This window comes from Equus caballus, chromosome 6 (genome assembly GCF_041296265.1).
Source record: "Equus caballus isolate H_3958 breed thoroughbred chromosome 6, TB-T2T, whole genome shotgun sequence".
Lineage (NCBI taxonomy): Eukaryota > Metazoa > Chordata > Mammalia > Perissodactyla > Equidae > Equus > Equus caballus.
Window position 1 is genome coordinate 49224332 of NC_091689.1, and position 12511 is coordinate 49236842.

A 12511-nucleotide genomic window follows, 5' to 3' on the forward strand; every position below is an offset into this window, starting at 1 on the left:
TCTCCTCTCTTAATGCACAGTGTAGAAGCTTCTTCTATCCTTTCACATTATGACACTTTCTGCCTTATGTTTCTGTTTTGAGGGATCCTTATTTTACTGCTATCTACAGAGCTATCAGAGCAGGTGAGCTTTCATAGATGGAATGGTGAGATCACCTAGCAGTGATGACACACATCTGGGTTTTTAAAGGATAACAAATTCCCATGAAAGAACTTCAGGTATCAGAGAATAGCTACATCCAGAATTCTGAAATATCATGGATTTGCAGGGAGTATATGGAAATAATTATCTTACCAAGTGTTTCCCTGACTTCTGCCATCATGGTCTCCAAAAGTGCTGTATGAACCATCACTGTGCTTATAATTCAACTGTCTTTGGTACCCTGAAAAGGAAGTTTTCATAGATATACAACATTGCAGAGACATTGGAGAATTAATCTGTCTTTTGCTCAAAATTTGTTGAGGAATCATAGGGAAGCTACTATTTTATTAAGATGTCTCCAAGACTTGATGATGCCATTGAATTTCTGATTGTTTAGGGGGACATTTTATTGGATATCACAGCAACAATTATTGTTAAATCTTACCCAATGGGATGCTGATTTAAATTCACTGAAGGAGATATTTAGGGAATCACTTAAAGTTTTTCCTTTTGGGGTAATCTCTCACCACTGATAAGGTGGCTGATGGCTTTGGACTTGATCTTCTCGGTCAGCTGTTGTGTCTCACTCAGATAGTTCAGAACATAAATATTAGGGACAAAAAGGACCATATTCTGCTCTCCACACCCATAGGGCATCTGGAGAAGATTCTGAAGATTTTGCATGGCAGAGCCTAGTATATCACCTGGGGAATGAAAGATATAAAAAAATCAGAGGACCTCAGAGCTGGTTTATGCTGGGATAAGAAGACAGATTACTAGCTAAGTGGGAGGTCAAGTCGCTTATGGAGGAGAGGATAAGAAAGCATAAGAGGTGAAGAAAAACAAGAAATAGAAAGAAAAGAGAAAAGTGGGAAAAGTAAAGTAGGTGGTTTAAGCATGGAAAAAACAGGGAAAAAACTGAATGGCAGGAAAAAACTGAATCTTTTCCGATGAGCCACATGTCTGGTAAAAATCACCTATTTTCAAATCTATTAGGAAACATCACCACCCAGTCAATCTCTTGAAGATGAGGGCACAGAGAGGTGACCCTTCTAACTTTTTGGAGGGTATCAAGGTATAATATGTAACACAACATCTATTCAACCCCCTTTCCGACTAATACACAATGCAATCCTTAGCTTAGTGCTCTTTCTCTCAATCCAATGCTTAGAGTCAGTGCCTTCATTAACCATGGGTGGTGAAGCTCCATGCACTAGGAGAATTATGGAGATGGAGAGCTACTTCTCTTGGGCTGAGAGACTCACCCAAAACCGAATATGTTGCCCTGGCAGATCCTTTAACCACATCTGAAGGAACTTTTAGTGACAACTTTTCAGGTACTCCAGTTTCTAATGAAAGAAGACAAATATATATATATATATAAAGGAGGGAAAAAATGAGAGAAATATTCTATTTTTGTTTGAAATTTTTTTCCTCTATATGATCAAGATCCAACCTCTCATTTCTTTTGGTCATTATATAATTTCTTTGATGCAATCCAAGTTTCTCCTAAAGCCATGACTCATCTCACAGTGAAGTTCATGTTAATCATATATATTTGTACTTAATTTCTATACATTTCCTTATAAGCATATACCTGATGTATGCTTATTTCTTTCTCTTCATTGTTTATGTTAATTTTTATTATTGTTAGTGTTTTTTTAATAAATTGCATTCATTCAGGGGCCAGCCCCGTGGCATAGTGGTTAAGTTGGACATGTTCTGCTTCAGTGGCCTGGGTTTGGTTCCCAGGCACAGATCTACGCCACTTGTTGGCAGCCATGCTGTGGTGGCAACCCACATACAAAACAGAGGAAGACTGGCGTGGATGTTAGTTCAGGGGGAATCTTCCTCAAGCAAAAAGAGGAAGATTGGCAACAGATGTTAGCTCAGGGTGAATCTTCCTCAGCAGAAAAATTAAAAAATCACATTCATTCAATAAATATGTATTATGTGCATGCCATGTACCAGGTTCTGTTTTAAGTGCAATGACATAGCAATTTTCAAAGCAAATTTTCTGACTTCCTGGAGTTTTCATTTTAGTGGAAGTAACAAGATAAATAAATATTTAATATGATAGATGTTTGTAACTTCCATAGAGAAAATTAAAGCAGAGTAAGTGTTTATATGGGTGAGCTAGTAAGACAAGGCAAGTGTCTTAGGACATTAGAAAGTGCAGGGTGTGGGGAGGGGGCTCCCTACTAAAAAACTCATTGAAAAAAATTCAGAGGTGACAGGAGAATTTAAGCAAGACATGGAGTAAGATTTATAGATATTGGGGGAAAAGATCTCCACGAAAAAAGAACAAAAAGTTAAAATATTCCAGAGATTAGAGCATGATGGTTATGTTCCAAGAGCAGATTAGGAAGCCAATGTGGCCAGGGCATGGTGAGGGAGGGAGAGAGTAATAGGAGACAAAGTCATGGGGTTGTGAGGGTTTGTAGGTGACATTAGTGAGGTAGGCTTTAACTTTGAGGAATATGCGAAACTCTTGGAAGGTTTGAACAGAGGTGGGTCATGATCTGAACTATGCTCTAAATGATTCCTCTTGCTGTAGGGGAACCAGTGATGATGATCAGGAGACTGGTCAGAAGGTTATTGAGAGAATAGGACTAGAATAAGTTCTATTCTCTCAATAACCTTTCAGGAGAGAAAGGACTAGAGTAGAAGTAGACATGGTGAGAAGTGGGAAGATTCTGCATGTAATTTACAGGTGGAGCCAACTAGATTAGAGAATGGATTGGGTGTGGAGTGTAAGAGAAAGTACATAATAAAGAATGATGCCAAAATTTTTATCTCCAGCAAGTAGAAGAATAGAATTTTCATCATCTGAGATGGAAAAATTTGTAGAAGGAGCAGGTTTGTGGGACCAGCAGAGGTTCAGTTTTGAACATGCTGGTTCTGAGATGCCTGTTAGACCTACAGGCCTGTAGGTGGAGATGCTAAGTGGGCAGCTGAACACAGGAGTCTGAGTTCAGGAAAGAGGTGTGGACCAAAGACGTAAATTTTGTGGTCTCCAGTACAAAGTTGTTATTAAAGTTCTGTGTCTAGATGAGATCATCAAAGGATGCTTATACAGTCACGTGTCGCTTAATAGCAGGAATACATTCTGAGAAATGTGCCTTTAGGCAATTTCGTCATTGTGTGAGCATCACAGAATGTACTTACACAAACTTAGATGGTATAGCCTACTGCACACCTAGGCTGTATGGCACTAATCTTATGGGACCACACTCATATTATGTGGTCTGTTGTTGACTGAAACGTCCTTATGTGGCTCATGACTGTATAGAGAAGAGAAGAGATCTGCACACTGAGCATTGTCCTCAAGATGATTCTAGATGGTGCAGAGTTGAATATTTTAATGATAATTTTATATGATTGTATTAATGGCATTAGTAAAATACTGGTTTCCAAAAATGTGAGCAACCTTAAGTTCTTTTTAAAATAACTTGTTTAAATAAAAACACGAGTACTTTTCAATTATTAATTGAATAATAAATAGTACTAGTACCACACAGATATTTCAATATTTTGAAAATTGTTTAGGAAGAAGTTTGGAAAACACAGATGTATTTGAAAACTATGGTTGTAGCTTTCGTTCTCATTATTAGCCAAGAGATTTTAGATAAGTCTTTTAGCTTCTCTACGCCTTCATCAGGAAAAGATTGTTCTTCATCAAATTTCCTTAGATTTGCTCATAGGAGAGTATGCTAATTTTTTTTTCCAGGCGAAAACACACCCTAAAGGGCATTCTACAACTATATACTTTGGCAAGTGGCTTAAAGTGAAAACTTTGTCTATTTTTGACTCTTACCTGATGCACAGAGGAGTGTGTTGAAAGTTTCCTCCTTTTCTATTCCTTCAAGCTTTGTATTGAAAGAAAAAAAATCAAAAAGTAAAGTGATATTGAATGTATAGGAGAAAAATAAATCACTTTAAAATAGAAGAGAAAATGTTGGTGAAAAATTGAGTTGCGGATACGCCCACATTCTTGGGATGAAATGTCACTGTCTCATAAATATTGGATAATGCTATACACTTACATACCTCAACTAGTAAGGGCTTGACCACGGTGTCCTTCTGTCCAAATGCTGGGACTTCAGGCACCTCATTGCCACACAATTCCTGAGATCGCAGGGCTTCTGCGGTAGCTGTGAAATTCACCTTTCCTGAGGAATAAGATTCTTAAGGGGTTAAACAGTGATTCTATATTGAATGGTTTCTTTTTAAGTTTTCCTAATATATATAATGGCTTTTTTTCAATCAATCATTGTTAAAGGAGGAGAAAAAGCATGTGTCTGGGTCACAGTGGAAAGCTGTGGTCTTGTCAGAAGTAGGATTTGTCAACAACTTTACCACTTACCCGGTGACTTTGGGGTCACAGCCCAGGACACAGTTTTCTGCCCATTTCCACAGACACAGTGAGAGTCTTCATTCTTCTCTACTGGGACAGCCGAGAAGGCAGGAGAGATATCCAGCTGCACACTGACCTGTCCCCCATACCGGCCCACAAGTTTAAGAAAGAACACAGGCAGAAGGTCAGCAATAGGGGAACGAAGCATAAAGGGCCAATGCATGCTAATTGAGAGGGTTTGTGAAATTGTTCAAACAAGGTAATTTCTTCAAATATTTCACAGTTTAGATGTTTGCAATAAGGGAATTAGGAAAAATGCCTAGGATTTAGGCTTGTGCCAACACAAGGAAGAGATATTTTCTTTAGTCAGAGTAAAAAATTAAGTAATCAGGTAGAAATAATGGCTGAGTTTAGGAATACACTGACAATATAGAGTCCTGAATGAATATAACCTTACCACCTTGGACCTGTCAGGTAATTTTGCTCTTAGTACCTATTCCACTGTAAAATTAGGCTACATTATATACAATTATGATTTACTAGGAAATTACCTAGGAAACCTAGATAATGAGTGGCGATTGTGTTCCTTCCTTCCATTTTCACTTAATTCCAGAGAAGTGCCCTTACCCGAATGCAGTGGAACAAATAGTTGAACACAGTGGCTTTGAGTATAAAGTCTTCTCCTCGCACCACAGAGTAGGGGAGAGTGAGTTCCAGGAAGAACGGCTGGAAGACTTGAAGAGAGATGATGGGGGAGAGGCCAAGCCCCGTAGTTTTGGACAAGCAGAGTGCGTTGGCCTTCCACTCCGTGATGGTGTCAGGAACCTGCTTTGCCAACTCACTTCCACCTGATGAACTAGAGAAGGGAAAAAGAGGAGGAAAGTGAATGAATCTCCATTGTTAGCACGCACTATAGCTGATCCCAGAACATGATAACTTACTAACCTAGCGTATTCATGTGAATTTTGATATAAGGTTTGACAGTCCTAGTGAGGTCTCTGAAAGTTGTTCTTTTCTTTTTAGGGGCAAGAGTAGCTTTCTGCTCTCTATTATTTTAGGTATCTCAGGACCAAATCAGAAAAAAAATTTACAATGTTCAGCTGTGAGAAAAATGAGCTATGAACCCAAATATTTACTAGAAAGGAGTGGAGCAGAACTGAAAGGAATAGGAACCAAGGATGATACCAGAATCACAGAGGAGGATTCAAATCTTCTCCGAAACTAAATTCTAGGCAACACGCAACTTACTCGAGTGGCACCAAGTCCCAGATCCAGGTCTCAGGGAAATACTTCCGAACAGTCCCTTTCACTTCCGTGGCTGGAAACTCTTCTCTCATCATCGTTGGATAAACTGCTCCTGCAGCGCCACTTGCTAGAGCTAAGCCTTGTGGAACTGCTGTGGACAGACAGCACCAGGGCCCAAGGTGAACCTAACTTTTATCATTAATTTCCTATAGTTGCCTAGTTTCTCAAGTAGAACAAGGTCATTTGCTCAGGGAAAGTTTATTATTGGAACAGCTTAACCTACCAGCTTGCTACTTTGCTCACTTATCTATTTGTCCTATAGGAAAGCTAATCCTGTTGCTTCTTAAAATAGCCTAGAAGTAGATGTATTTTCCTCTAGAAATGAAAACAAATGTAGCTCTCTCTAAGCTGATAATTCAACTAGTGAAGAGAAAAATCAATGGTAATTCAATACACCAAATATTGTTTTTCACTGAAATAATGCTCATGTGTTCTCCATTTGCAGCAAGAATCAGACAAGAGGAATGGATGGGGGCTACAGCAAGAGGATTTCAGGAATGATTTTTTTATTTAGCAGTGAATGAGATGGGGAGACATAAACAATAGGATATAGTAAAGTATGTGTTATAAATAGCAGACTCAATAAAGGACAGAAAATGAACTTTAGATTAGCCAGAAAAGACTTTACCAAAGTAGAACTTAAGCTGATGAAGAAGGATGAGAAACTGCGGAGAATGGGGAAAGCATTCCAAGGAAGTGACTATACAAGTATGCACACAGAGGTCAGAAGGATTGCTCCAAAGGGTTATTGAAAAACTTACCCTTCTGGAGTAGAATGTCTATTTTGGGGGTGTGTTTAACATAGTTGAGTAAATAGTAAGTGTAATTATATAATATAACAACATGAATATTAGGACAAATAAACTAGATCTGTTAAGGTAGGAGTTAACTTGATTAAAAAAAGTGATACTCCAGAGATCAGAAGATATGTAAAGATAATATGCATAAATGCATAAGAATATATAAATGATGGATATAAAATAATAGAATTGGACATGCTCTTTTAAAACCTTAAGTACAACGATTCTATGAATTCTGGAAGTAGTAACGATGTATGAGAAATAAGTGGCATGATAAAAGCAATGTTGAAGGGTGATATGCCTTTCATAGTATATAAAATAGACAGAAGTGGAGAAAATTGGCGGCAAGGAAGGTCAATTAGGGTGGTTTTTAAGTAATTTGGTTGTGAAATAATGAGAGACAGGACTAAGGCATAACTGAAAATGAAAAGTAAAGAAAGGATAGGGGACACACATCAAATGCAAAATCTGTAAAGAGTTTTACAGAATGTTTGGGAGAGAAATGTAATGATGATACTCTGCTTCCAAGTTTTCTGGATCATTCCATCAACATATTTTCTCTTAGGACTGGAAAAAATATACATTTGGTATTAACAGAGATCTGAAAATAAAGTAATAGTGCTTTTCAGGTTTTGTGAAACAAAAAATATGCTATTGCATGGCATAATATATTTTCATAATTATATTTTTCCATTTTATGTTCACAACACCTCAGTGACCTTGGTGTTGTCATTCTGTCTTTAGATATGAAGAAACTGAGCCTCCAAAAGGTTAAATGAGTCTGAGAATTTTCAAAGTCACATATGTCATACCAGGTAGGAGCATGATGAGAACATGTCTCTTTGCTCTTAGCACAGTGCTCTTTTTCACTCTACAGAATTTTGTTTCTGTTGAGAGAATATTCTTATTCCCCTCTCTGTTTTCGACTAGAACTTTATTTGTCTTATAATTTCTACCGTATTAAAATATGTTTATTTTATTTTTAAAGAATGCTTTCCACCACCACATTTCTTTTTAAAGAGCAGAATTAGCAGACTTCCAGCATGCAGAGAGAAAATTCTGGAGGCCTGATAGCAGTAGCAAAGAAGACTCAGAATCTTTTCAACTTTTCCTCACTTCCAGGTATACTTGAAACACACAGAGGCCAGTAACATATCTACCAAAAGCTGAATCATCCTATTTTGTTCAGTATGTCAAAATCATTTTGATTCCCAGATAAAGAATACGACAAAGACAATATTCATATGATCCTTCACATTTCTCAGCCTCCCTTGCAGTTAGGACAGACCTGAGATGTGCCATTTTCACTGCTGGCCGTAAAAGTCACGTACAAACCTACTCCTTCTTCCCGATGGCAGTAATCTTGAAAGACTGCTTGGAGATGGGGAGTCACAAGATGAAAGCAGAATGGATATCTCTGACTCACTGATGGGTAGGGAGCTGTTCTGGACAGCTACCGGCCTCACAAGCAGTTTTTGTGTGAGCAAAAAAATAATCTGTTATATGCTTAGTCACTGAGACGTGGGGGCTTATTTGTTACTGCAATATTATCTATCTTACCCTGACTAATTTATGTTTTGAATCCATAGTGGGTAAGGAGGATTTGAAGTGGTAAGACTGTTGAAGGCTATGACAAAAAAGTAGTTGATTTTGATTTCAGAGGGAAAGAAAAAAACAACTGCTTTAAAAATACTATTTTTCGGGGGAAAAATGGCATTTGAAGAAAATTTACCAAGAAGTTGCTGCAGTGTCACAACATTCAGTACTTAGAAAAATAGCTATTTATCCCAACCCAACCCAGTGAAACATCAATTTTTCGTCTATTATTCTAGCAGACAAATAAATCTCACCCTTACCTCCTAGGTAGGGCATAGGCATTGCTGGATATCCATGAGGCAGCTGACAAAAACGTGGCTTGTGGATTTTTGAGTTGGTAAAAATATTTAATCCTACAGACTGGAAGAAAATTAATTATTAAAGCATATTGCCAATCCAATCTTGAGACTGAAATATCTTCGTACCTTTGTATTATACTTTTGCTATTATTGTACACATAGCTCACAGGATCATCATCAAAATTACCCACAATAGAGAAGAGAGCTATTTTATAAAAGCCCAGTTCACCCAGTTAGTGAATGAAAGTTGGGATTAGAACACACTTCTGATTCCTATTCCTGAATTTTGTCTGCTGTACGCTGATGCCTCTTTAATTATCTTTTGCATTCTAGAAACTGAGTATTTTAGCCTTGGAAGTTTTTCTTCCCTTCCTTTCCCCATAGAAAGCAAATATAACATATATATATATATATATACACACACACACACACACGTACTCCTCATGGCTTTATTGCAGAGAGTAATTTTTTAAAATTTCTTTTTATTTGAAATTGTAAGGTTGCATATTGGAGATTTTTCTTCATAGTCTTAGTAAACTTTGCCTTGCTTATGTTTTGTTGGAAAATATGACTTTCCCTGAATATCTATGTTCAATTCACCCCTTTTGTGAGTTACCCTTTCCTCTTTTCTTTCTCACTTTCTTTTGACTATCTTGCATCTCTGCATCCGTGCACACATGCTGATGCCCACAGTAGCCTGACTCCTAGAGCCCACCTGTTCCCAACTTTCTCTCTCTTCAATATAACTCACAGTTAAACGCTACTTGCTGTTCTATCTCAGAGTACATGGGACCCTGTGGGAGGCACAGCTCTCAGTGGTGGTAGTGATATGGAATACGGAGAAAGAAGTTAGAAATAAGTGTTAAAGATTAAACCATTAGCTAATAAACCTAAAGAGTCCTCTTTCTACCCCCCACTGCAAACTGATTTATGATTCTGGAGGCTCCAGAAGGGGGAGGTTTAAATTGCTCTCAGCAACCTGCAGACCTCTCTCAGAAGAATGGTATGTATTCCTTAAGGTTAATGAGAGTTTTCAGTCCTTTTTGGCAGTGATAAAATTTAATTGCACAACCTGGATAAACTCTCCTTTCATAATCTGCCTAGAGATAGTTAATCCTAAAGGTATACATTTTAGCTAATACACCTAGAGCATGCTAACATTTCTACCCCAAGTTTTGTAAAATCTTTTCTTCATGAAAGGCTACTTTCAGTTTCCCTGAAATTTTACTGCACTAAAGGTGATGGCTGAAGTATTGTACTTTGTATATTCAGTCATTTACTCATTCATCATGCGCTTATTGGGCAAATGACTGAGGTAATGGCTGCCAATAGCTACTCACCTTTCCAAGGGTGTCAGAGGCACTATGGAAAATGTTTTGTTTTTCTCACATATTAGAACCTTTGAGAATCACTGAGAGGAGAATATGACGGTGGTAACCAGCTTTGGGATCAACTTGGTTGAGGCTGTAGGCTCTAAACATACACCTCTTGCTATTTAAAGTGCTGGAGAAATTCATGAATGAAAAGCTATGTGTATACAAAGCTCTCTGTGCTTCCAAGGTTTCAATATTTTTCTATTAGTCATAGCTTTGTTTTGGGGGGTGGAGCAGGATCAGATTCCACAGCTTAGAAGTTCATTTGTTCTCTCCTTTAACAAAGACTTGGAAATCAATTTGAGCTATGTTTTTAGGAAGAAGACTTGCCTCAAAGATACTGTAAACATCGTCATCGTCCAGGATCTGCTTTGGTGTGTAAATGATTCCGTTGTGAGTTATGTCTTCTGCATGGATGCATTTTTGACCATCTTCATTCGCAGGACCTCTGTAGCTAACACTAAAGAGATTCTTCTCTGGCAGCAAATTATAGACCTGCAAAATCAAGAGAACAAAGGAGAAACTCTTGTTTGTTGCTGCTTTTTTTTTTTTTTTTTTAATTTCAAGTGTTCAATCCGAGATTTAAAAGATCATGGTGTACATTTAACACTCCATGCCAACATTATAAAAAAGAACACACAGAATCATGGGGAAATATTAAAGGTTATGGATCCTAATCCTCTTGTTGTACAAAAGAAATTAATATATAGAGAAATCAAATTGGTTGATCGAGGTCTCAGAGCCCGTTTTGATTGAGTAAGAATAAAACCCAAGTCTTCCAGCGAAATGTCTGCTTTTAAAAGGAAGCAGAAAATTTGGACAGTACAGAGAAGAGTAATGAGAGAATAAGAACCGCTCATAAACCTGTCACCCAGAAATAACCTCTGTAAATACTTGATCCATTTCCTTTTCCCATTTTATATGATTGTTACCAAGTTTTTTTCTTTTTCTTTTTTAGTCTACTAATTTAGGACCACGTTTAGCTTGAGAAAAAGCTAGATGCAGGAGCAACCTAGAAATAAATCAACTGCAGTTCAGTTTTTGCCCAGAGCCTAGGGTAAGGCCCCTTGCTCAGTCATATAGTGTTCAGGCCATTAGCCATACACTGGACTCCATGAGGACCTCCTAATCTGATTGCTGTCATCTCTTTTCTAAGCTAACCCAACAACCTCCTAACTGTTTCCATTCTTTCATTCCTGCTCTCATACTCCAAGCAGCAAACAGGATCTTCTTAACAGATAAATCTGTCTTGTTGCCCTCCTGCTTAAAACTCCTCGGTGATTTACCGTTGCATTTACTGTCCACTTCAAACTCCACTCCAAGCCTTAGCAGAGCTCGTCGTGATCTTCTTACTTTCCATTCCACCTACAGCCTCGATCATTCTCTTCTCACACCCCTACGTATTAGGACATTACTTTTTCCCTTTTAGAACATTCCAGACTCATTCTGACCTCAAGACCTTCAGGCATGCTGCTTTCATTCTTTGTAATGCCTGTCTCTGCCCCTCCATTATCTGACAATCTAGGAAAACATCCTTAACCATATATGAGAAATTGTTCTACTCTTTTATTCTTTATCTGTTTATTCCTTTTGTTATATTAATCAAAACTTAGAACTATTATATTTCTATGTTTTTGTTGGTTGTTTGTTTTAATATCTTACAAGACTATAAGTCTAAAATGGTCAAAGACCACATCTGATTGTCCACCATTAGAACGCCTATTCCCAGAGCATGATTCTTCCTGTAGTCAAGATGCAGCAAGACCTTGTTAAATAAATAAGTGGACCATGAAGGCCGTAACCTCTAGGCCCTTTTTGAAAGTGCTTCATTATAAGGGACATCTTTAAAAGACAAGCTTGAATGGATACTCTCTTTCGTTCGTACTTAAAACTAGTGAGTGAGTGCTTGGATTTTAGGGAAAGCTTAAAGACTGGCATTTCACTTACGTGAAATGGAGTGTGTTAGAAGTGTCATTGGATGAAAGTTGGTTCAAATTCCACCTTTAAAATATATTTTTGGCTTGATCTTTCTATAGTTGCTTAATCTATTTTAGCTGTGTTTTCTTCATTCACAAAGTTAAGGTAATAATATCTGCCTTAAAGAATTATTATTCATTTATGCATTCACTAAAACTGTGTTGACCATGTTTGATACATAAAGTAGTATGCTAGGCACAGGGGAATGCAGTGGGGAGCAAGCCTGCTCCCTCTCTAAGAAAATACTTTAACAAAGAATGAAATGAGATGATACATATAAAGCACTTTGTGCAATGTCTTTGTGGAACTGAATTGAATTCTAACTCATATATAACTTACTACATTAGACCTGACACTCTGAAGAACTTTTCTTTTCTGATTATAACCTCCAGCTTCCCAAAATGGTCTTATCGTGTGTGCATTTTCTGATAGCCAAGACTGAAATGGGACTCACTGATTGAGGTGACAGCTCGGCTTCAGGCTTCATGAGCAGTACACTCTGGTCTACTGCACGGAGGGCACACAGGGAGTGAGGAGTGGCTGTGACCTTCAGTGTGGTGTTCGAGGCTGGCAGGTTCCGGGCTGAGGAGAAGCTCAAGTTTACCTGTAAAGAGGATATGATTATAGCAGAAAATTTTCTAATTATTACAATCTCAACATTCT

At 37.8% G+C, this 12511-nt stretch overlaps 1 protein-coding gene and 1 long non-coding RNA gene across 3 annotated transcripts in view; one reads left to right on the top strand and one right to left on the bottom strand.

Moving 5' to 3' along the window:
• LOC100061763 (pregnancy zone protein) overlaps nucleotides 1–12511 on the bottom strand; it is a 53558-nt gene that overhangs the window by 6963 nt on the left and 34084 nt on the right. The window contains exons 15-25 of one of the 2 annotated variants that reach the window (XM_070270988.1): nucleotides 12303–12452; nucleotides 10202–10366; nucleotides 8460–8559; nucleotides 5747–5891; nucleotides 5126–5354; nucleotides 4508–4634; nucleotides 4192–4313; nucleotides 3959–4010; nucleotides 1407–1490; nucleotides 669–845; nucleotides 295–382 (exon numbers count right to left, since the gene is read on the bottom strand). In XM_070270988.1, coding sequence (XP_070127089.1) covers nucleotides 295–382; nucleotides 669–845; nucleotides 1407–1490; nucleotides 3959–4010; nucleotides 4192–4313; nucleotides 4508–4634; nucleotides 5126–5354; nucleotides 5747–5891; nucleotides 8460–8559; nucleotides 10202–10366; nucleotides 12303–12452 — 1439 coding nt within the window. Of the gene's footprint in view, nucleotides 1–294; nucleotides 383–668; nucleotides 846–1406; nucleotides 1491–3958; nucleotides 4011–4191; nucleotides 4314–4507; nucleotides 4635–5125; nucleotides 5355–5746; nucleotides 5895–8459; nucleotides 8560–10201; nucleotides 10367–12302; nucleotides 12453–12511 lie in introns of both variants that reach the window. The other variant, XM_014740693.3, reaches the window with a different exon arrangement.
• On the top strand, nucleotides 5522–10652 carry LOC138924773 (uncharacterized). Its single transcript, XR_011439984.1, has 3 exons — nucleotides 5522–5922; nucleotides 7348–7418; nucleotides 10189–10652. It is a non-coding gene; the product is annotated as an uncharacterized lncRNA (long non-coding RNA).